General features: G+C 36.5%; 1 protein-coding gene and 1 pseudogene across 7 annotated transcripts in view; both read right to left on the bottom strand.

Moving 5' to 3' along the window:
- Positions 1-12,036: 12,036 nt before the first annotated feature.
- On the bottom strand, positions 12,037-14,659 carry LOC118925387 (glycerophosphodiester phosphodiesterase 1-like; annotated as a pseudogene).
- A 30-nt stretch (positions 14,660-14,689) lies between these two features.
- The window catches only part of EFCAB7 (EF-hand calcium binding domain 7), a 55,726-nt gene continuing 44,530 nt past the window's right edge, over positions 14,690-25,885 (bottom strand). For 5 of the 7 annotated variants that reach the window (XM_057500276.1, XM_057500277.1, XM_057500274.1 and 2 more), the window contains 3 exons: positions 18,173-18,382; positions 16,066-16,173; positions 14,690-15,083 (listed from right to left, as the gene is read on the bottom strand). In XM_057500276.1, coding sequence (XP_057356259.1) covers positions 15,009-15,083; positions 16,066-16,173; positions 18,173-18,382 — 393 coding nt within the window. In that variant the 3' untranslated portion in view covers positions 14,690-15,008. Of the gene's footprint in view, positions 15,084-16,065; positions 16,174-18,158; positions 18,383-23,566; positions 23,795-25,885 lie in introns of those variants that run through there. The other 2 variants (XR_008997026.1, XM_057500279.1) reach the window with 2 other exon arrangements.

The raw sequence follows: 25,885 nt of genomic DNA, 5'->3' as shown, positions 1-25,885 counted from the left end.
AAATTCTGAAAAGTAATTAACAACATGTAGACAAAGCCTTAGAAGGCACCTGTATATTGTTAAAAACAAGACAAATACAACTCTGTATGTGTGTACACTCAACTTACTATTTCATGGTGTCAAAGTGAAGGTGGAATAATCTGTATTGAGGAATGTTGAGATAATCTTCAGTTTTGGCATACAATGGTGGGCCCAATCTCTCTCCTTCCCAAGAGTTCTACTAGGCCTGAAAGGTGTTCTCTCAATTAAGAAAATTCTGGGGTGGAGCCAAGATGGCGGCGTGAGTAGAGTAGCAGAAATCTCCTCCCAAAACCATATATATCTTTGAAAATACAACAAATACAACTATCCCTAAAAGAGAGACCAGAAGATACAGGATAACAGCCAGGCTACATCTACACCTGCGAGAACCCAGCACCTCACGAAGGGGGTAAGATACAAGCTGTAGCCAGGCGAGACCCGAGCGCCTCTCACCCCAGCTCCCGGCGGGAGGAGAGGAGTCGGAGTGGGGAGGGAGAGGGAGCCCAGGACTGCCACACACCCAGCCCCAGCCATCCGCACTGGAGCACAGACACACAGTGCTTGGGGTGCTGGATACTAGGGAAACAGGACAGTAAAACCTGCAAGTGGGTCCCCAGAGCTGGCACCCTGGGACAAAGAAAAGTGAGTGCTTTTTGAAAGACTTAAAGGGACAGGGACCCCACAGCTGGATGGAAATGTCCCGGGACACTTAGCCGAGTAGCTGGGAATCCCAGGGAACTCTGGGTGCCCTAAACCCCTTGGTGGCAGCACAGCTCTGAGGCCCATCATGGAAATAAACAGCCTCCTGCCTGTTTCCCCTCTGACGCTGCTCCGCCATAGTGAAGCAGCAGCCTGAGGCCGGCCACGCCCACAGCAACTGCGGAGCTTAACTCCACAGTGGCCCGGCAAGAATCAGAGACCCCATCTGCATGCAGCTGCCCAGCACAAGCCAATAGGGGTCACCATTCTCCCAGGAGATGAAGGCCACAAATGAGCAAGAAGGGACGTTCTCCCAGGGAACACACGCGCCAGCTCCCCATAACTACCTCTACCGCCATGAAAAGGCAGAAGAATTTGATACAGACCAGACTAACCCAGACATCCTCCCCTGAGAAGGAATCTGGGGAGATAGACCTAACCAATCTCCCTGAAAAAGAATTCAAAATAAAGGTCATAACCATGCTGATGGATCTTCAGAGAAATATGCAAGAGCTAAGGGATGAAGTCCGGAAGGAGATTACAGAAATGAAACAATCTCTGGAAGGATTTATAAGCAGAATGGATAAGATGCAAGCGGCCATTAGAGAACAGGAACACAGAGAAACTGATGCAGAGAGAGATAAAAGGATCTCCAGGAATGAAAGAATATTAAGAGAACTGTGTGAACAATCCAAAAGGAACAATATCCGCATTATAGGGGTATCAGAAGAAGAGAGAGAAAAGGGGATAGAAAGTATCTTTGAAGAAATAATTGCTGAAAACTTCCCCAAACTGGGGGAGGAAATAATCGTTCAGACCACAGAAGCACACAGAACTCCCAACAGAAGGGACCCAAGGAGGACAACACCAAGACATAATAATTTAAATGGCAAAGATCAAGGACAAGGACAGAGTATTAAAGGCAGCTAGAGAGAGGAAAAGGGTCACCTACAAAGGAAAACCCATCAGGCTATCATCAGACTTCTCAACAGAAACCTTACAGGCCAGAAGAGAATGGCATGATATATTTAATGCAATGAAACAGAAGGGCCTTGAACCAAGAATACTGTATCCAGCATGATTATCATTTAAATATGAAGGAGGGATTAAACAATTCCCAGACAAGCAAAAGTTGAGGGAATTTGCCTCCTACAAACCACCTCTACAGGGTATTTTAGAGGCACTGCTCTATATGGAAGCACTCCTAAGGCTAAACAGATGACACCAGAGAAAATAAAATCACAGCAAAGAAAGCAGACCAACCAAATACTAACTAAAGGCAAAAAATAAAATCAACTACCCACAAAAGCAGTTAAAGGAAACACAAAAGAGCACAGAACAAAACACCCAACATACGAAGAATGGAGGAGGAGGAATAACAAGGGAGAGAAATAAAGAATCACCAGACAGTATCTATAATAGCTCAATAAGCGAGTTAAGTTAGACAGTAAGATACTAAAGAAGCTAACCTTGAAGCTTTGGTAACCATGAATCTAAAGCCTGCAATGGCAATAAGTACATATCTTTCAATAATCACCCTAAATGTAAATGGACTGAATGCACCAATTAAAAGACACAGAATAATAAAATGGATAAAAAAGCAAGAGCCATCTATATGCTGCTTATAAGAGAATCACCTCAAACCCAAAGACATGCACAGACTGAAAGTCAAGGGATGGAAAAAGATACTCCATGCAAACAACAGGGACAAAAAAGCAGGTGTTGCAATACTATTATCAGACAAAATAGACTTCAAAACAAAGAAAGTAACAAGAGATAAAGAAGGACATTACATAATGATAAAGGGTTCAGTCCAACAAGAGGATATAACCATTATAAATATATATTCACCCAACACAGGAGCACCAGCATATGTGAAACAAATACTAACAGAACTAAAGGAGGAAACAGAATGCAATGCATTCATTTTAGGAGACTTCAACCACTCACTCCAAAGGATAGATCCACCAGACAGAAAATAAGTAAGAGCACAGAGGCACTGAACAACACACTAGAACAGATGGACCTAATAGACATCTACAGAACTCTACACCCAAAAGCAACAGGTTACACATTCTTCTCAAGTACACATGGAACATTCTCCAGCGTAGACCACATACTAGGCCACAAAAAGAGCCTCAGTAAATTCAAAAAGTTTGAAATTCCACCAATCAACTTTTCAGATCACAAAGGAATAAAACTAGAACTAAATTGTACAAAGAAAGCAAAAAGGCCCACAAACACATGGAGGCTTAACATGAATTAAGAAAATTCTGATGAAATAGGTAAGTTATAGAAATCTATAAGAATTTGCAATTATTTGTAACTGGCAAACAACTAATTGATAATTCTTTAAGAACCCATATAAATTAATGTTGAACAATCTTGCACATGTCATTTTAGTTCATTTGTTAAACCTAAATCATAGGTTCTTCGGGGCTACAGATTTAATTAATTAGGCTAAATTTTGATCAATTTGTAATTTGCTGAAATGACTAGTTCCTACCTATGGAAGCAATATGAAACCTCTTAGTGTGTATTCTAGTTCTATCCATAAATTATTCAAGTACTTAAAACTTTTATTTGAATAGACGTCAATGGACATCTGGAGTCTGTGATTCTGAAATTAAGTTTGTTCCTGGGTCAAAATAATAGTTTCTGAACTCACATTTCAATTTCATATGGTTATTCATGAAGCTATATGTGAAAAAGATTAATATATAATAAATTGGGCTTTTTCCTTAGAATTCATTTTCTGGAATCTACTATGAAGGATACCAGTCTGAATTAATTTATACAAATATTTGATATGCAAATATTAGTATTTTAAATGGCAAAAATATAAGATTTTTAAAAATACAAATTATGAAGGACATTTTTTGAGAGATAATGAATGTCTTCTGTGTCCTATTTCATCAGTGTTCTTGATAAAGGACTCAAGATGCTGCAGTAGGCTAAATAATAGCTCCCCAAAAGGACTGATGTCCTAATCCCTACAGGGTGTGAATATTATCTTATATGGCAAAAAAGGACTTTGCAGATGTAATTAAGTTAAACATCTTAAAATGGGGAAATTATCCTGGATTATTTAGGTAACCTATAATGCAGTCACAATGTCCTTATAAGATGGAGGTAGAGGGAGATTTGATTAGAGAAGAGGAGAGACAATATGACCATAGAGGCGGAGATTTGAGTGGTACAGCCACAAACCAAGGAATGCCAGGAGCCACCAAAGGCAGGAAGAGTCAAGATAAGCATTCCTCTCTAGAACCTTTAGGGAAAGCACAATCCTGATGACACCTTGATTTTGGCTCAGTGATACTGATTTTCGACTTCTAGCCTCCAGAACTACAAAAAAAGCAATAGTTGTTTTAAGCCACCAAGTGTGTGGTAATTTGTTATAGCAGCTGTAGGAAACTAATACAGATGTCTTGATTTTATGGAGACATATGAGTCAGGAAATTCATGGCCTGATTCCTTAGAGGCCTACTGTGTGACTTCAGGTGGTCAACAAGAAACAGAATAAGAAAAAGAATGCTATCTAAGTCTATCAATGAATAAACAACAGGTTTGATATAATAATATTGAATAAATATCAATGAATAAATATCAGGTTTAACAAGTAAAAAGGGGAATCAAAATCACAGAGGCAATTATTTTCAAAGTATTATTTTGCTTAAATTATCTGAATAAATTATTTTCTTGAATTGGCAAGCACTAGGTAGAATAGGATGCAACAAACTGTAAGTTTTTTGTATACTATCTTGAGGTTCTGAATACTTCCTACCAGAACTAGCTTGAATTGATATAGCAATGTTTCCTCATGAGTGAATTGTTTTGTTTCCTTCCTTTGACATTACTGACTCTTGTAACTCCTGTCATATTTTTTTTTCTTAATTTTGAAAATGTCTTTGAAATAATTTACATCCATTGCTCTCACTTAACTCTCCTTTTATCCATCCATCCCTCCATTCAAATCATCTATGAAATACTTGCTAAACATATAGTGCAAGATACTTAGTTAGGCTTAGATTAGTCATGTAAGATAAGATCCCTGTACTCAATGAGTTTAAAATAGAAAAGTCCAGGTATGTATACACATTAATAAAATGAAAGAAACAAAGTATGAGCCACAAAAAGGTATTGATTTTTAAAATTAATATTAGAATAAAAAGGCTCAAATCAATAATCTAAGCTTCTACCTTAATAAACTAGAAAAATCTAATAAGGTCAAGATAAACTGAAAGGAGAAATTAATGAAGTTAAGAGCAGAAATCAATGAAATTGAAAACATGAAGATAGAAAAATCAATGAAACTAAAAATTGGTTCTCAGAAAGATCAATAAAATTGATAAACCTCCAGCAAGACTGACAAAAAAAAATGATGATACATTTTATTAATATCAGGAATGAAAAATAAGGTATCACTACAGACTCCAAAAACAATTTCTTAAAAACTTTGCATATAAGCCTGACAACTCAGATTAAATGGACCAATTCCTCAAGAAACAAACTGCAAGCCCCCTTCCCTTATGACACAAATAAACAGAATGGTCTCATAACCGTTAATGTAATTGAATAGGTACTTAAAAACCTCCAAAAAATATCTCCACACAAGATTGTTTCAATGAAAACTTCAAACAAACATTTAAAGAAGAAATAACACCAGTTTCAAACAATCTTTTCCAGAAAACAAGAGGAGGGAACATTCTGGCTCATTTTATAAGGCCAGCATTGCTCTGATACCTAAACTAGACAAGACATTATAAATCAAGGAAACCACAGACCAATATCCCTCATACACATAATCACAAAAATGCTCAACAAGGGACTAGCCAATTGAATTCACAATATATATAAAAAGATAGCATATCATAACCAAGTGAGAGGTATCCTGGGAATGAAAGGCTGATTCATATTTATAATCCACAATATTAACAGTCTAAAGAGAAAAAAGCATATGATGATGCAGAAAAAATATTTAACAATTTAGCACCCATTCCTTATCAAAACTGTCACCAATCTAGGAATTGAAGAGAATGTACCCAACCTAAGAGCATCTACAAAAACAATTTCAGTGTTTTTATTGATTAATATTAATGATGAAGGACTGAATACTCATATTAATGATGAAGAACTGAATACTGAATGCTTTTCTTCCTAAGACTGGAGCAAGGTAAGGACATCCAGTTTTGCCATTGTTATTCATCATCATCATGGAACTCTTAGCCAGTGCAATAAGGCAAGACAAAAGAAAAGGCAAACATATTAGAAAGTAAGAAATGAAACTGTCCCTGTTTGCAGATGACATGTTTTTCTATGTCATCCCAAGGAATATACAAAGAAATGAGTTTAGCAAAGACCTGGACATCCATAATAGGTGAGGTTCTCTGAGTTTTTGACTGAATATCCTTCATAGGCATCATTCTCTTAATGAAAATAAAGACAAACTAAGGAATTTAAGAAACTGAAGTATTATCTACTGCTTCATAATACTGGTTAAGATGGATTACAAGACTTGTTAGAGAAATAGCTGGTCAAGATGACACACTCTTTTAGTGTTATATAACTTGTTAAAAATTGAGGTATAATTGACATTATATAAATGTATATTATATAATGCCAATTATGTAATATATAAATATAATTATATTAAAAATAAATGGACCAATAAATGGACATTATATAAATATAAATCAATTAAAATAATGATTTTTAACATCTGTCAGTGTACATATTAATACATCACGTGATTAAAGGAAAGAACACAGAGCAGTTCAGTCGCACTCAAAAGTACAATGGGTGTCTTAAGGTATGATCCTTATTTGAGTTGAAAATGGAATGAGCTATCTTACAATATGATACCAGATTTACTTGAATTTAACAAAACAAAACAAACAAAAACACCTCAAAAAAATGAGCAGTAATCTTAAAATAGAAACTCAAGAAGTGGAATAAATAATTCCTTCTGGTTTGGAGAAAAGATTAAAGACTTCATGAAGGATGAGGCATTAAAAATGTATGTTGAAGAAAGGCACATCATGTAATACTTGTCACAATCTATCTTCTCTGATTGATCATATATATGAGGGAAGGAACAATGTCTAGGTTATTCACTTCTGTATATGCAGTAACAAAAGCGGTGCTTTACACATATTAGGCACTCAAAAAGTATATGAGTAATTGACCTATTGCCTATGATATTATTTGGCAAAGGTACAATAAAGGAAATTCTAGGTACAGTGAAAACATGAGAAAATGCCTAAAATCCTCCATTTCCTCTTCCTCTACACACACACACCTTTTAAAATCCTTCTTATTTCAAGGTCAGTTAAAGTTCTAGCCCCTGACTCTTCCTTACCATACTAGCCTTTCCAACTTGCCCAAACTTGTTCTGTCAAACTTGGTCTAGGGAGGTGCCAGATGGCGGCGTGAGTAGCGGAAATCTCCTCCCCAAAACATATATATTTTTGAAAATACAACAAATACAACTATTCCTAAAAGAGACACCAATAGATACAGTACCACAGCCAGGCTACATCTACATCTGCAAGAACTCAGCATCACATGAAGGGGGTAAGAAAGAAGCCACAGCCCAGCAGGACCCGAACGTCCCCCTATCCCAGAACCCAGCGGGAAGAAAGGAGTCAGAGCAGAGAGGGAGTGAAAGCCCAGGACTGCTAAACAACTAGCTCTAGAAATCCACACCAGGAGCGCAGACACACAGTGCATGGGGTGCTGAATATTAGAGAAACGGAAAAGCAAAACCTGCAAGCAGGTCCCGGCAACCAGCACCCCTGAGACAAAAGAAAAGCAAGTTCTTTTTGCAAATCTTAAAGGGACAGGGACCCCACAGCTGGGCGAAGTCATCCTGACACATGCACCCCAGCACCTGGGAATCTGGGAAACTCTAGGCGACCTAACCCCCTGGGTGGCAGTGCAGCTCTGAAGCCCTTCACGGTGATAAGTAGCCTACCAGTCATTCCCCCAACTGGCGCAGACCCCAACACACTGGCCCAGTAGTGGGAGAGCAGCAGCACATGCTGGGGGAGGCGGCGCCAGAGGGGCCTGGGTCGGCCCGCATAGGCCAGCAGCAGCAGCGACAGAGCAGCCCACAAGAGCCTGCAGCAGCAGTGCCAGAGGGGGCTGGGAGCAGCCTGCACGAGCCCGCAGTGGAGCAGCCCAGAAACAGCCACACCCCTAGCAGCCACCCAGAATCTCAGCCCGGCGCACAGCCGCCTGGGCCAGACCCAAAGGCCACTGCCAGTACATAGCTGCCTGGCAGGGGCGCCGCTTTCGCGGGACAGCGTACCTGGTGTGCCTCCCACTCCCTGCAGGGTTCTGCGCTACTCTGACGGTGACCCCGCCCACAGCAGCTTAGGGGATTAATCCGGAAGCTGCTCCAGGAGTGTGGGTAACTGACACAGGCAGTGGAGAAGGGCAAGGTGACCAGCAAGCAGGAAAGGAATTTGTTCTCCTAGCTGACACACATGATACTGGCCTACAGCTATCTCTATCACCATGAAAAGGCAGAAGAATTTAGTCCAGTCCAAAAGAGTCCAGACAACACCTGAGACAGGGCCGGGGGAGATAGACCTGGTGAATCTCCCCAAAAAAGAATTCAAAATAAAGGTCATAACCATGCTGATGGATCTTCAGAGAAATATGCAAGAACTAAGGGATGAAGTTGGGAAGGATTACAGAAATGAAACAATCTCTGGAAGGACTTAAGAGCAGACTGGATGAGGTGCAAGAGGCCATTAATGGAATAGAAATCAGAGAACAGGAACGCAGACAAGCTGATGCAGACAGGGATAAAAGGATCTCCAGGAATGAAATAATACTAAGAGAACTGTGTGAACAATCCAAACGGAACAATATTCATATTACAGGGGTATCAGAAGAGGAAGAGAGAGAAAAAGGGATAGAAAGTGTCTTTGAAGAAATAATTGCTGAAAACTTCCCCAAACTGGGGGAGGAAATAGTTGTTCAGACCACAGAAGCACACAGAACTCCCAACAGAAGGGACCCAAAGAGGACAACACCAAGACACATAATAATTAAAATGGCAAAGATCAAGGACAAGGACAGAGTTTCAAAGGCAGCTAGAGAGAGGAAAAAGGTCACCTACAAAGGAAAACCCATCAGGCTATCATCAGACTTCTCAACAGAAACCTTATAGGCCAGAAGAGAATGGCATGATATGTTTAATGCAATGAAACAGAAGGGCCTTGAACCAAGAATACTGTATCCAGCACGATTATCATTTAAATATGAAGGAGGGATTAAACAATTCCCAGACAAGCAAAAGTTGAGGGAATTTGCCTCCCACAAACCACCTCTACAGGGTATTTTAGAGGCACTGCTCTATATGGAAGCACTCCTAAGGCTAAATAGATGTCACCAGAGAAAATAAAATCACAGCAAAGAAAGCAGACCAACCAAATACTAACTAAAGGCAAAAAATAAAATCAACTACCCACAAAAGCAGTTAAAGGAAACACAAAAGAGCACAGAACAAAACACCCAACATATGAAGAATGGAGGAGGAGGAATAAGAAGGGAGAGAAATAAAGAATCACCAGACACTGTTTATAATAGCTCAATAAGCGAGTTAAGTTAGACAGTAAGATACTAAAGAAGCTGACCTTAAAGCTTTGGTAACCATGAACCTAAAGCCTGCAATGGCAATAAGTACATATCTTTCAATAATCACCCTAAATGTAAATGGACTGAATGCTCCAATTAAAAGACACAGAGTAATAGAATAGATAAAAAAGCAAGACCCATCTATATGCTGCTTACAAGAGAATCACCTCAAACCCAAAGACATGCACAGACTAAAAGTCAAGGGATGGAAAAGATATTTCATGCAAACAACAGGGAGAAAAAAGCAGGTGTTGCAGTAGTAGTGTCAGACAAAATAGACTTCAAAACAAAGAAACTAACAAAAGATAAAGAAGGACATTACATAATGATAAAGGGCTCAGTCCAACAAGAGGATATAACCATTATAAATATATATTCACTGAATACAGGAGCACCAGCATATGTGAAACAAATACTAACAGAATTAAAGGAGGAAATAGAATGCAATGCATTCATTTTAGGAGACTTCAACACACCACTCACTCCAAAGGATAGATCCACAAAACAGAAAATAAGTAAGGACACAGAGGCATTGAACAGCACACTAGAAAAGGTGGATACTCTTTAGAGAAATTAAAATAGGACACTAACAAATGGAAACTCATCCCATGCTCCTGGCTAGGAAGAATTAATATCGTCAGAATGGCTATCCTGCCCAAAGCAATATACAGATTTGATGCAATCTCTATCAAATTACCAACAGCATTCTTCAACGAACTGGAACAAATAGTTCTGAAATTCATATGGAACCACCAAAGACCCCGAATAGCCAAAGCAATCCTGAGAAGGAAGAATAAAGCAGGGGGGGATCTTGCTTCCCAAATTCAAGCTCTACTACAAAGGCACAGTAATTAAGACAATTTGGTACTGGCACAAGAACAGACTCACAGACCAGTGGAACAGAATAGAGAGTCCAGATATTAACCCAAAAATATATGGTCAATTAATATATGATAAAGGAGCCATGGACATATAATGAGGAAATTACAGCCTCTTGAACAGCTGGTGTTGGCAAAACTGGACAGCTACATGGAAGAGAATGAAACTGGATGATTTTCTAATCCCATACACAAAAGTAAACTCGAAACAGATCAAAGACCTGAATGTAAGTCATGAAGCCATAAAACTCTTAGAAAAAAACATAGGCAAAAATCTCTTAGACATAAACATGAGCAACTTCTTCATGAACATATCTCCCTGGGCAAGGGAAAGAAAAGCAAAAATGAACAAGTGGGACTATATCAAGCTGAAAAGCTTCTGTACAGCAAAGGACACCACCAATAGAACAAAAAGGCATCCTACAGTATGGGAGAATATATACATAAATGACAGATCCAATAAAAGGTTGACATCTGAAATATATAAAGAGCTCACTCACCTCAACAAACAAAAGGCAAATCATCCAATTAAAAAATGGTCAGTGGAACTGAACAGACAGTTCTCCAAAGAAGAAATTCACATGGCTAACAGACACATGAAAAGATGCTCCATATCGCTAATCATCAGAGAAATGCAAATTAAAACCACAATGAGATATCACCTCACACCAGTAAGGATCGCCACCATCCAAAAGACAAACAACAACAAATGGCGAAGTTGTGGAGAAAGGTGAACCCTCCTACACTGCTGGTGGGAATGTAAATTAGTTCAACCATTGTGGAAAGCAGTATGGAGGTTCCTCAAAAGCCTCAAAATAGAAATACCATTTGACCCAGGAATTCCACTCCTAGGAATTTACCCTAAGAATGAAGCAGCCCAGTTTAAAAAAGACATATGCACTCCTATGTTTATGGCAGCACTGTTTACAATAGCCAAGAAATGGAAGCAACCTAAGTGTCCACTAGTAGATGAATGGATAAAGAAGATGTGGTACATATACACAATGGAATATTCTTCAGCCATAAGAAGAAAACAAATCCTACCATTTGCAACAGCATGGATGGAGCTAGAGGGTATTATGCTCAGTGAAATAAGCCAGGCGGAGAAAGACAAGTACCAAATGATTTCACTCATATGTGGAGAAAAGAACAAAGAAAAAATTGAAGGAGCAAAACAGCAGCAGACTCACAGAACCTAAGAATGGACTAACAGTTACAAAAGGGAAAGGGACTGGGGAGGATGCGTGGGAAGGTAGGGATGGGGGGGGAAAGTAAGGGGGCATTATGATCAGCATGTATAATGTGTGTGGGGGCACGGCGAAGGCTGTATAACACAGAGAAGACATGTAGTGATTCTATAACATCTTACTACACTGATGGACAGTGACTGTAATGGGGTATGTGGGGGGGACTTGGTGATGGGGGGAGTCTAATAAATATAATGTTGGTCAAAAAAAAAAAGTCACTTACTTAAAGGTCAAAAAATGTAACCCAGTTTATTGTATTCATTAAACTAGCTGATTCCCTTGGATTTTCATTCACTTGGAAGAAAGTCTAACTTGAAGAAAATATCTTTGTCTTTTCTACTGGCTAATTGAAAATAGGACCACAGATAGTTTTTATGTTTAAAAAGTGATAATTTTCCTCTAACAAGTGAAGGCCTGATATGTCGTAGAATGTGTAAGTGGTGATAGCGGTGTAAGATAAGACTTACGTGCTCATTTTTCTTTTGCTTGTTTCCATGTTCCAATGCACCAACTATCATTCTATTATAAAAAGCCTCTTTACATCTTGGAACAAAGATAACTTTATTACATGCTTTTGGTAGTATAGCCTATTACATGCTTCTGGTAATATAGCCAGATAATTCCCTGCAACTCAACACTTTGGAAAATGCAATATATAATCACCTTTATTGTATTTACAAAGCATCTAGCAACTAATAAAATGCTTTCACATTGCATTACTTTTTAAGCACATTATCTTAAGAATTTAACCTGCTAGGTAATGACAACCTATTTACAGATATTTACACCAAGCACCCAAAATCAAATGACATTTAAACTATGTGCTAGCATATACTGGGCACAAAAATAACCTAATGCCATAATAGTATTCATATTTCAAAAGCTGACAGTTGCTGGCTGAGTATTGTGTTACTTGTATGGTTATACAATTTGTATTTGCTTAATATAGTTTTTCATGGACTGAACCAGTCTTCATTAAATGCTATTCAGATTTCATTCCTATTATTCCAAAATACATTTAATTGAAAGCAATTCACAAGTAAAGTCATAAACATATTTACAGTCAGAACACACTATCCTATTATTGTGATTAGATTTGGGCTTAATATAAAAATCAGTTTCTCCAAATTTTGCTTTTATTATTTTTAATTAATATTCTGATTGGGATACTAAATAAATGTGTAATTAAATGGATTTTTTGCATTACATTTTTTCTTTCTTTTAATGATTTTATTAGTGTGTCACTTGACATCTACATTACATTGATAACATGGCAGAATATTTGAAATAAGAAATTTTAAATATTTTAAGATGTCAACTCTGAGTGATCATGCATTTCCCATTCAGCTGCTTCTCCACCTCCACACTGCACAACTCAATTGGTGCTTATCCTCACTGCGTTTAAGTGTATGCCTGAGCTAGGTCAAGGAGAGGAGGTGTGTCTTTTGCAGATCCAGACTTTCAAGAGCAACAGTGTGAAATTCAGGTGTTCCATCGAGCAAGGTGGCAAAACCAGGTTTTGCTTTGGTTCAGGTAAAAATGCAATTACTGACTATTCCTTGTGTGAGTCACCTGATCCCCAGGGCTTGGGCTACCAAGGAGTATTTTAATAACTCTCCATGAGGCCAGAAGGCAGTTTCTGTACACATTTCCTTCTCAGGGGGAAAGTCTAGAGCTGAGACATGCTGTCTTCCAAGATGGTGTTGGTGATACAGCTGGAACCAAGATGAGATTTGTAGTAACATTTTCTCATCAAAGATATTGAAGGAGGGGAGAATATGCCACCCCAAAATGTCCCACTTTGGTATGTAGATTTTTTTGAGCTGAAGGCAATGAAGACACAGCAGACTCAGTAAAAGCTTATTCTCTCTCCCATAACTGCCTAAAAGAATTTAGATAGGGAGTCTGTACTAGGAAAAGAGCTATTACTAGAGATAGCTTTTTTATCTGAGAGACTTATCTGCATGGCATGGCAAACCTTTGCTCTTCTCATCTACCTGTGAATTGTCTTCCTCCCCTTTTATACCACAGGCCGTCACCCCTTTCTTTGCTCAGGATGATATATAAGCCTCAATCGCCTGATTGCCTTTGAGTCTTGCTTTGTGGGGTTTTTATACATATACAATTAAATGTTTTTCTCCTGTTAATCTGTCTTATGTCAGTTTAATTAGTAGACCATCAAACAAACCTAGTAGGGAAGAGAGGAAAATTTCCCCTTCCCAATAGTATTTACAGGCAACAACCTGAATGCCTTTAGCTGACCACTTCTTCAAGTAGTCCAGAGATACAAAATCCTTTCCCATGAGAAAAGCTGAAATTACACACAGGTTCCACAAGATATCATGCATGCTATAGTCAAGTAAACTGCCCATTACCACAAAAGTGGGCTGAAACATACAGTATCACAGTGTGGGTTCCCATCTGCTTAATGGCTAATGCTCTAAGATCTGTGAGTCAAAGCAGTTACTACATTCTGATCTGTTTATATTAGTTTACAGATAATTTTCTGGCAAGAAAGAGCAGATGATACCATTACTGTATAGTTGAGGAACTCCATATACATATTTACATGGCCTTTGATATCAAAGAAAATTGTGAGGTTATGGTTCAGGTACTTGACACTGGCTTCCCTCAAGATAGGAATCTTCTCATCAGGGAAATCATTCCTGTATCTATGATTTATTGCAGGATTAAGCTTTCTAATTTGTTCAAATATCAAATCACACATTGACCAGTCCCATCAGTCATCCTATCTATTGTGCTACAGTGCTTTAAGATAGGAATCCCATCAGAAGTAAACTCAACGTCCGACTCTCTACCTGTCACTCCAATCTTAGCTGCTTGGTGAATGGTTCCCAGTGTAGGCAATGGTGGAAACAGGACCTGGGTTTCCGCACCTGCAGGGCCCTGGGGGAGGGCACCAGCTCAAAGCTGAAGAGGCGCAGCAGGAGGAAGAAGCTGCCAGTGAAAAGGCAGGTGTGGAATGGGCTCTGAGATACCAGCAGCAGATGGAAGGAAAAGGGGCCCAGGAGGCTCCTGGTCCTCCCACAGAAAAATGCTTCCAACAGTACTGGTTTAGACAGAGGTCTGGGACCTGCCCAAGTCCTGGGACAGACAGTGAGAAGCAAGAGCAAGAGCTCAAGGCACTTGCTGCAGCTGGCCCATTTACATTTTATTTTAGCTTTTCTTGATGAATAAGATAAACCAAGTGTATAGAATTTTGTAGAATTCAAGCTTTTTAAAAGCTTACTTGTAATTTTTTTTTGATTTGCTATTTGTAAATGAAATGCGCCTAGATTTCTCATTAAATTAATAAGGCCACACATAAAAGCACTATTTATATTTCAATAATAAAATATATAACATAAGCATAAAATGCAAATTCATACAAGTTAGATTATTATTTATATACATCAGTTAAATCAGCACTTAGTTGATCAACAAATAGACTAAACCTGAAGTAATTCTTCTTAATTTGATAACGTCAAGTAGAATTATTTCCTAAAAAGCAGCTTTAAGATATAAGGGAATATACACAGTAATATATCCATTCTTGTCGTTCATTCAGAGGCATTACATGTTGACAAACCTGCATATAAAAATAGAAAGCTTTTAATTTTCCTTTTATATATTGTTATTTTTGGCTAATTTTTCAATAGGGCAACATTCCTAGACTCTGTGTAAAAAATATCCTTGTGCAGATAAAATTCTCTATCTGTCCTCAGCAAGTACCTGCAATCTATGATCTAATGTCTAACAGGATAATCCAACCTAAATTTTACTCAGATTTAGTAGGTGATAATTGGTGCGTGTGAATATAGGTAGAGAGGGGTGTGGACAAGAGTAAGTATCCTTTTCTCACTAAACCTAGAACATTTTCTAAAATCCTCATTAGGATAACAAAAAAGATAATCTCTCTTCATCCTGTTGTAGAAATGTTTTAGGATTTCATGGACAGTATGGAGGAAGAAAGGGTATGAATAGAAAGCTTTTTACCCTTCACTAGACCAGTTTCAGGGTCTACTAACCTGTCCCTGCCTTTGAACTCCTGCCTGAAACTCTCAGAGTTCTGCCAACACCAGAACTCCAGCTGTTCTTGGCTCTTGACTTAGTTGGGTACTCAAAGGCATTTTCTCTTTTAGGTTATCTTAGAAAATCGTAATAACATATATAAAAACATTTTGGATTATGAAAATTCCTATTACTATCAACAACAATAATTTATGTTTTTATATGATGTTCAAAAGTGCTTTCATGAATATTATTTTATGTTTGTCTTTACATTAATCTTGTGGAGTACCTAAAGCTGGTGGTATTATATTAATGTTACATTTAAAGGGACAGGAACAGAGAGGTTAAGGGAACAGGCCATAATTATTCAACCAAATAGTGAGAACTGGATTAGAACCAGTCTCCTAACTTCTAGTATAGGATGATGCTAATACAAATCATACTTAAGATAATTTTTTTTCTAACCTTATTTCATTTACACATTTATTCATAGCATTAAGACTAAAAATGTTTCTCGAATTGATAACACAAAAGGCTTTAATTAGAAAACAACACATTACCATTGTAGATTTTGGTGCCACTTCTACTGCAAATATGTTAAGTCCTCTGTTGTTTATGCAGTTTTTACTTAGCTCATTGTTGACATGAATAATCACTTTATTATCCGACTATAAAAAAAAAAGATTTCATAAGTTGCTACTCCTTTCTTTAATAAATACAGACAAAATGGTAATTACAAAACACTTTGTAAGTCTTGTGATTAGAGGTATTCACAGGTTTTATAGAAACACAGAAGACATTATAAAAACACAGAAACATTAGTTCAGATGGGGGTATCAAGGAAGACCTTATGGAAGAAAGGATACTTGAGATAATAGATCATAGATAATAGACAGGCCTCTAGGATGGATAGGAAACAAGAGAATGCAGAGTGAAGCTGGTAAATGAGAGAAATGCAGGAGTCAAAGTATTCCCTGCTAAAGAACCTTCAATCACTCCCTGATGACTACAAAGAGGCAGTATAACATAAGACTACCTGGATTCATTTCTCAGCACTTCTACTACTTAGCTGTATGACCTTTTGCAAGTTACTTAATGTCCCTGTGCTCCAGTTTCCTTGTGTGTAAAATGGGGATAGTACTTACCTCATTGGGTTGTTGTGAGAAGTAAATGCATTAATAAATGTAAAGTCCTGGCACATGGCAAGCTCTCAAATATTATTATTGCCTCATTTTGGTGAAGGGAAGTTTAATTTTCCTTGAAGGAAAAGGAAGTAAAGGGTTGAGAAACCATAGGTAAATACAGAGCAGAGGGATTAGGGTAAGGTAGTGACTCCCTTCCAACCTTTTAATCTTAAAACACAGAAGACAGAAAGGAAAACATGCTGGAACTTAGGAATGACTTTCTAAAGCTTTATGATCCATTTGAAGACTGCAATCTACTAGCTAGTGTCCCTAGCTTATTTTTGTCAAGTTCAAATGTCTCTACCTTGTTTTCAAATAATGTATATAATCTGGACCCATTCTACCTGTTATTTACTTTCCTAATACCCACCCCCAACAATAGAGCTCCTTGTTTCTGCAAAGCAGGTATTCTCCCACTTTCCTTTCCTTAATGTTTCTCCATCCATTGTTTCCCTGCTCCTAAAGGCTGCCTCCCTGCATATCAAATCCTAGTATTTTTTCACATCTCATACCACATGCTCAAATTCCACATCACAGTCCCCTTCGCCAACCTATATAGCCCAAATTAACACCAACTACAAGAGATTCAAATAAAATAAAACTATTGCTCAAACAGTACTATATAATTTAACATTCATTCTCTGATTTCTTTGAGAATATTAACTTTGCCCACAAACTCCTTGAAAGTAGAGGCCATGCTGTATTTTCTAGGGACCCCTGCTGTGACCAGAAGAGTTAGTCACATATTATACATGCACACTGACTCACTTCTCAGCCAGACCTTAAGCACTTTAAGAAATGTAAGTTTCACCTAGGAACTAAAGGAAATAAGCCAGCAGGCCTAAAACCCCAGCCATCTTGAATAAAGGTTTATGGAAATTTTTAATTTCTAGAAAACTGGGTATCTCTGACTTAAAGAATTTATGCATATATTCTCTTGACCTTCAATATCGATAGAAGCAGGGGAGATGACCAAAGCTAGAAATCATTGGCTTCATAAAGATAGGTCTGAGTCAATAAATCTAATATTTAATTAGATTAAATGATGGTTGTCCATAGTATTTCTGATATTGCTAAGTTTGTGTAAAAAAGCAGGAGTAATTTTTTTTTCCTATTTTTTTTATATATTTTTAAAACACCAGGTCTATTATCTCAAATGGTTATGTGTGTATGAAAATTTTTGGTAACAAATAAAATACCTCATACCCAGATTATGCTCTATATTCTTAGATCTCCAAATATTTAATTTTCATATTTTAAGAGAAAAATAATTATTTCAAACCTTTAAAGTAATACAAAAATTATCATGCCCAACTTGAGTTAGAAACCTGAGAAGGAAAAAGAATAACTCCCATTATAAATATTATTAATACAATATGATATTTAATTACCGTAGAAGAATAGAGTAAGAAAGAAGATAGGACATATTAGGACATATTAGTAAACACTGCAGTTATGAGGAGAATCACCTCATATCTGATACCTTGTTTTCAATAACTGATGTTATCCAGGTGTCATGTTTATAAGTATGTACAATTATATTTTCATAGCCATCCATTATTTTAGCATCGCCTTTGCTAAGGACAGATTTACAAATTGCCTTCTCAAGTTGCCCACTGCATGTCTCCATATAGACAGCTTTAATTCTTGGCTTGCATTTGTCTGCATAGATGTCGATGACAAATGGGCATGCCTGATATGAAGAAAAAGCAAACCTTGTTTTAGCCTTTTGATAGAATTAAAAATAAATTATTTCTTATTAATACATTAATCATGTGACATGCAGAGATACACTTCACCTTTTACTTGTCCTTCTGGTATACTTTTAGGGGAAAATTTTAGTACTATACTACGAATTGAGTAAAAAACCTTGAAATTATGATTTTCTAAAACATATTAACTGATAATGTTCACGGAAAAGGAAAAAAAACTAAAACTTCTAGCAAATCAGTAATGCCTCCTTTAAGCCACAGTACCACCCCTTCCATTTGGTTTGGTTTAAAGCTAACATATGTCATATTAGTTATTTAATTTCCTTTTCTAACTTTAAGGCTATGGAAAGAACTCATCAAAAGGCTCTAAAGGAATTAGTATGTTCACAGTTGAAACTTAATCATGGATATAAAGCAACAAAAAGAACTAAATGTAGAAAAATGAATCTACAGTACAAAGCTAGTGTAAAAGGATCTTTAAAATTTAATATCTAAAAAAATTTCCTGCATTTGGAAATTTATTTTTCTAATGTCTACTGTGAAAATTAGAAATTAATAAAGGGAAACCTCACTGACATGGCATCAGGAGGCCACAGGGGAAATCTCATACCTACCATGCCTTATCAATAGCAGGCTTCACTGGAAAGAAGAGATGGGTATCTTACAAACCCACACTGTTTTAGCTACTTTACTCTCCAGCAGGAGGAAGAGTTTCTGCCTCCCCCAGCAACAGCCCAGCCTGTGAGAGACTATCATTATTCAGCCAATGAGAAGCCACAATACATGGGACTTCCATTTTTCTCCAGTGGACTTTTTCCTTCTAACAGCCCTCCCAATTCAGCCCTTTCCTTTATAAAAGGGGGTCCTCTCCTTTGTTCTCCAGAGGTGCCTGTGGTTTGCCATAGCTTGCTTGTCCCAAGTTGCAATTGTCTGCTATTCCCACACAAATCCATTTTTGATGGTAAAATAATAGTTTAAAAATAATTTTTAGATTAGTGATACCAAAAACAAAACAAAACAAAACAAAACAAAACAAAAAAAAGGGCAGTTCCTGTGTGGTAACCTCCAATGGGTTCTACACAAGGGTACAAAGGGCATATAAAAGTGTAGGCAAAGGGTCTGTTTGCGTTTATACAGAGGATCAAAGCCTAATTGGGCTACCCCAAAAATGAACTAAGATACGATATGAAAGAGAACTTCCAACATCAGCACTCTCTGGAAGACTCATGCCAGAAGATGAGCATCAAAAAACCCCAACAAAGATCCACACACTGCTACAGCTGTAGATGCACTCATCCCACCAGCTCCTGGACTTGCCATGGGAATGAAGGAGATATCTAAGCTGGCCTGTGCATACAGTAAAACAACAAATTTGACTGAATCTATACTGTTGGAACTCAACCAAGAATTAGGAGAAGTGCAAATTGTAGCGCTCCAAAATCTTACAACTACAGACTATTTACTGTTAAAAGAACATATGGGATGTGAACAGTCCCCAGGAATGGGTTGTTTTAATTTGTCTGATTTCTCTCAGACTGTTCAAGTTCAGTTGGACAATATCCACCATATCATAGATAAGTTTTCACAAATGACTAAGGTGCCTAACTGGTTTTCTTGGTTTCAATGGAGATGGATGGTAATTACAGGTATGCTTTGGTTATGTAACTATACTCCTATTATGTTAATGTGTGTGCACAATTTAAGTAGTAGCTTAAAACCTATACATGCTGAAGTTACTCTACAAGAAGATATGTCAAAGAAATAATCAATCTTCCCATGTTTTCTCCCGCCTGCTACTTCTATAGCTTTTCTTCTTCCTTCCTAATTACAACCCTTAAATAGAATTCGTGCCTCATATCAAATTTACCGAGTATCATAATTCTTCCAAGTGGTAAAGATACCTCAAGACAAATGCTGGGCATAGAAGCTACAGGGCATAAATATGCAAAGAAATAAAAAGCTAACCATTTCAAACAATAAGGCTTCTCTCTCACTTACCAACTTTACATTTCCCTGTATGGCCACGGAAGATGACTGGTTAGCCAGAGACGGGTAAGATTCCTCAAGGGAGAAACAACCTAAGACAGGCACAGTCGCAGGGGGGTCATCAGGTGAGAAATTGGGGATCAACAGAGGTGAGGCTTAGAACCTCACCCCCCCGTTCTGAGAGAAATCTTCTGCATACGTGGATGATTTATTGCCCTTGCCTAGCTTGGATTAACACATAGTCTACAGGCACACACCTGATCATCTACATTTGCTCTCTTACAACACTAAACTATGTTTTCTACCTTTATCTTGTATCTACCTACCACTTCAGCATTTTATTAAAAATAATAATAATAAAGAGAGAAATGTGGTATCCATATAAATCAAGTATAAAAACCAAATGAGTATTCATATTTGAACTGTTTATAGTTCATAATGCATGAGCAAAACCGAAAGTATCTGTGATGACTGCCCTTGTACTGTTCACTATGTAACTTATTCATTATGTAAGAATTCGTTCTCCATGTAAGAACTTGTTTGTTATGCCTCAGAAGATTGGAGACTGACGAAAATTAGGCTTGGGGTGGATTAATGATTGTGCATTGAGCATTGACTCCCCTATACAGAATTTTATTGTTGTTAACAACCATTTGATCAATAAATATGAGAGATGCCCTCACAAAAAAAAAAAAAAAAAAAAGGACAGACTTCCAATTGTAAAATAAATAAGTAACCAGGATGTAATGTATAGCATAAGGAATATAGTCAAGATATTGTAACAGCTTGGTAGGGTGATAGCTGGAACCTAGAATTATGTATATAAATGTTTTATCACTGTGTTGTACACTTGAAACTAATGTAATGTAATACTGTGCGTCAACTACCCTTCAATAAAAAATAATTATCTAAAAAAAAAAAATAATAATAATAATTTTTAGGTAGTTTATTTTTAAGGTTAATACTACCTTTTAGTCTTTGCCATAGCCTACAAGATGCTATGCACAGTAACCTTTGCCTCTCTATCCAACCCAGTCTCCTGGCTATGATCCATCTACCCTGATCTTTCAGATCCTAGAACAAATGAAGTTCTTTCTATGTATCTTTTTACATGGTACCTCATTCTCCTCCATCAGGTTAAAATTCAGGTATCACCTTTGCAGCAAGAGCAGCTCTGGTCTCCCAATCTCCCTTACTGCCCCACTGTTCTTCTCTACTTTGGCCTGTGGCTTATTTTTAAAACATTTTTGAAATGGCTTTATTTTCCACTTAATCAATCATCATCCTTCACAGAATGTGAATTCCATGAGAGCAAAATTTTTGACTACTTTATTCATTGTAACCTCAGTGCCTCTTTATTACAGGCTTGCAACATGGTAGGCATTCAATAAATATTTGTTGAATAAATGAGTCTGTACACATTGATGGACATCTTATTATTTGAGGGACAAAAGATAAAAGTATGAAGTTAGTAGAACACCAACATACTTATTTTTTCAAGTTTTTAATGACTCTACTCTTTGGCAATAATAAAGTCACTTTTTTAAGAGGAACAGTAGAATAAAAAAAACATTGGACTAGAAAGCCGAGGACTTGGTTTGTAACTGGGTTTTGCCACTTACTGGCTACATGAACTGGGGAAGTCAAATTCTATGAGGCTTACTTTCTTCATTGATAATGTGGGAATAAATAGTATATATTCTGTCAAGGGTTGCTGGAAATATCTAATAGGTGATAAATGTGAAAATATTTTATGATGTAGATTTCTAAAAAAATTATAATAATTATAAGAATGTGGAATTTTAAAGGTTAATTTTTTCAGCACTGGTTTTTCAGATTCTGGTATTATTTTGCCATTTTGCAAGTTTTGGTTATCAGTTTTATTCAACCAAACAGTATTAATATTTAAAGATTCACTGAAAGTAAAAATCTTAAATGGTCTTTGTTAAAGACATATTCTATATCTTAAAAAAATATATCTGGTCTAAAAGTTGCCCTATAACTATATTATTTTTTCTGTTCATGGGCTTAATCTTTTATTTACCTATTCTCTTTCTCCTACTAAGTTAATATAGGAAGAATACAACAAGCAAGAAAACTATTCATTGTAAATTTTTCATTGTAAAACTATTAATATACAATAAGGTAGATGGGGAAGACTGTAGTAATAAAGCCTGGCTTAGGGTATGCTACTTAAATTTAGCACAAAATTTGAATCTCACTACCTGTTAGCCAAGACGAAACTAAAGTATAATGTGTCACATAGCTCTCCAAATCTAAAAAATGGAAGTAAGAATTTCCCAGTTCTGAATTCTAAAAGGAATTGTACTATAAAATCATTATTTTTAAAAAAAGAGGAAAAACTAGACATGTGTTTTGCTTATCAACATTTAATGAAAGAGCAAATTATTAAGTTATAGTGATAAAGGGACAATGCCCTTGTAGTAAGAACAATAAAAAATGTTATGTTGCTCTTTGACAGAGGATCTGCCTTTACAGGTTGATCTAGGGAATGGATACTCTATAACTCTAAGACCTAAATTTAGGAAAATTACTAAGAAAAATAAAGTCAAAGTGATTGGGTATGCCTGACTATAGGGGGACAAACTGAGAGTGCACCATGTTATAGAATACTTAAAATAAAATAAGCTTTGTCTTGGTTCACTAAAACCATTCAAATAATGAGATTTCTGGCAACCCTAAATCCTTTCTCAAACACCAATCTGTAACTTATACTTTGGTTATTCTTTGTGACACAATACCTACTAATTTAATAGGTGGGATCAAATTATAGCTCACCTAGACATTAAATCACCTACATTATTTATGATTTAATAAATTTAAAAAGAAATAGTTACAGAATCCCTATGGGCAAAGGACTTTACAGGTCTATTTGAACCAATTAGAAAACAGCTCATAAGACTATAGATTGAGTCTTCCTAGATGATCATAAATCCTATTTTTTACAAACATAAAAATGTTAGGTCATGCTCTAGATATGTTAACTCAGTAACATAGCACACATCAAAGAACTATTGCTAATCAAAGTCAGTTCCTTTATTTAATAACCTCCTTGTCTCAGAGCAATTACAAGCCAGAACTAAATTAGTCAAAATAACTTCAGATCTTACATGAATCCTTTAAGTCAAATGTTACCATATGCATAAATCCCTACTGCTAACAAATTACCTAGAATTTTATAACAATTGATTAATTACAAACTGTTCTTTTTTCCTTCTTGTATTATCATTTGCTGATGAAAACCTCTTAGTCCACTTCTATAATCCTTCCTGAATGAGGAGAATGTCTTCATTGTGATTCTATAAATCAAAAAGTACCATACCCAGAAGAGAATTTTTGGATGCTCCATTAACAGATCCTGATTTAATACTGTTTGTTGATGAGTCCTATATTAGAAAATAAAAAGGACAATACCAGACTTAACATACAATAAGTAGCCTAATCTCTTTTGTAAAATCTATTTTTTTACCAGAAAATGGATTAGTTCAAATGACTAAACTGTGGCTCACTCTAAGGCATACCAAAGCACTAAATTAAGAGAGTGAAATATATAAACCAATAGTCAGTATGCTTTTAGAATAACTGACTTTTAAAAAATGCCACAGAAAAAAGTTTTTTTCTTCATTATCAAGCATCCTTTAAAAGTGAACAAATTCATTATTTAATACCTAAAGTAACTGCTATCATGAAGGAAGAGACTCAAAGTAAAAGAAGTTCTGTAGAAGCTAAAATGTTATAGATACTATAGGAATACTTTAAAAGTACTATAAAAACACTTCAGAAATATTTCTAACAGATCATTATACTAAACAGAATACTCTGACTAAAGTCCTTATGTAAAACAACAAGAACAAAATAAAATAAATCCGTGGAGAAGCTCAAGGATTCTATCATGGATACACAAAACTTAGCAGGCCAAATTCTGAAAAGAAACACTGACCATGATCAAGTTGTAGGAACCATGAGGATAAGATCTGGCAAAACCAAAATGGCCATTTGGACACGACATAAAATCTTCCATGAAACAACTCAATCCAATAGGAACAAACAGGCTAATAATATTAAGCACTGAAGAAAAACTTTCTTAGGATAAAGAAGGATGTGGTCAGTCCATGCTTTATAACTAAACCTGGAAAAATTATGGTACATAAACTGTGATTATGCTCTAAAAGACTTTCTGAGCATTTCCAAATTTATTTTATACAGCTGACTCTCCCTCTATTGTTTATGAATATATACTACTAGTAATAGTATATTTATTTTCAGGGTGGGTCAAAATATTTTCCTGTTGAAAAGCTATAACCATCATGACTATTTAAGACTTACCAAATTGTTGATCCTGTGACAAGGGATACATTTAACTGAAACAATTATTCATGAATTTAGATTATGCAAGTGTGCTCCCTACTCAAAAATATTTTTGTCTTTATTATTCCCAAACCTCTAGAAAAATGAAAAGGGCCTGAACAGAACTGGAAAGGCATATCCTTTAAAGATCCTAAAGTGAGGTTCTTCAGAGAACCTCCAGGAGTCAACAGTCCACAGATTTAACTGCTAACGCAAGAATCTCTGAAAAACATACGAGCATAAGAAGTAAGCAGCTTCCTCTCAAGACCATTGGAACAAGATTCTACTATAGGTTATAGTCTTACTTGCACACTCCTGTTTATTCATAGCTTTCCTCTTTATTGATTTAAGGGTACATGTCTAACTCGGCCTATTATGTTCTCCTTATTAGTAACAATAACTTGCTTAAGGCTAGGCTTTAAGGAAAAAAATGCATTTGAACTATGAGAAATACAAAATGCAACACAATATTTCTCCCAACACAAAGAAACAATACACCAACAGTTCTGCTAAGAATTATATCTCTTGTATAGCTAGTATGTAGAAGTCAGCTACTGATTATTTAATGCCAACTCAGAACCAAGGGTAATTATTCTGTACAGCTACTATTTAGGCTATTTCAAGGGTAGGACTATCCAGTACCTTCAATGGGTTATATATTTCCTTACATACTCCCCAAAAGAATAAAACCATTTCTGGGAAAAGACTCCTATAGCAATCCCATTCCAGGTCATCCAAAAAATTGTTCCTTCATGTTGGTTGATATAGTAATTAATATAGTCTAAGTCCTGAGGCACAACAAGCCAGTTTAAATTCTTTAACTCAAGCAGTTATAGATAATAAAAAAACTTTTGATTTTTCTCTTGACCAACCAAGGAAGAGTCTGCACCAATGCTAATACTTCATGTTGTACCTGGATTAACACTACAAGTAAAACCATCTATAATCAATTAAAAGAGCTAACTACAAAAGGTTATACAAAATAGATTTGAGGAATCCTTGGGACTTTTCGTAACTAAATCTGGAAAAATTTAGGATCTGATTCTGGAGTATCCTCTAGTCCCTTCTTATAATACTAATACCTGTTTGTCTCAAAGTTTAAATATTGTCTAGAGTCTTAAAACTCACAA

This window comes from Manis pentadactyla, chromosome 4 (assembly GCF_030020395.1).
Source record: "Manis pentadactyla isolate mManPen7 chromosome 4, mManPen7.hap1, whole genome shotgun sequence".
In the NCBI taxonomy this organism is placed as follows: domain Eukaryota; kingdom Metazoa; phylum Chordata; class Mammalia; order Pholidota; family Manidae; genus Manis; species Manis pentadactyla.
The sequence above is the reverse complement of the archived record's forward strand: the minus strand, read 5'-3'. Positions and strand labels throughout refer to the sequence as shown.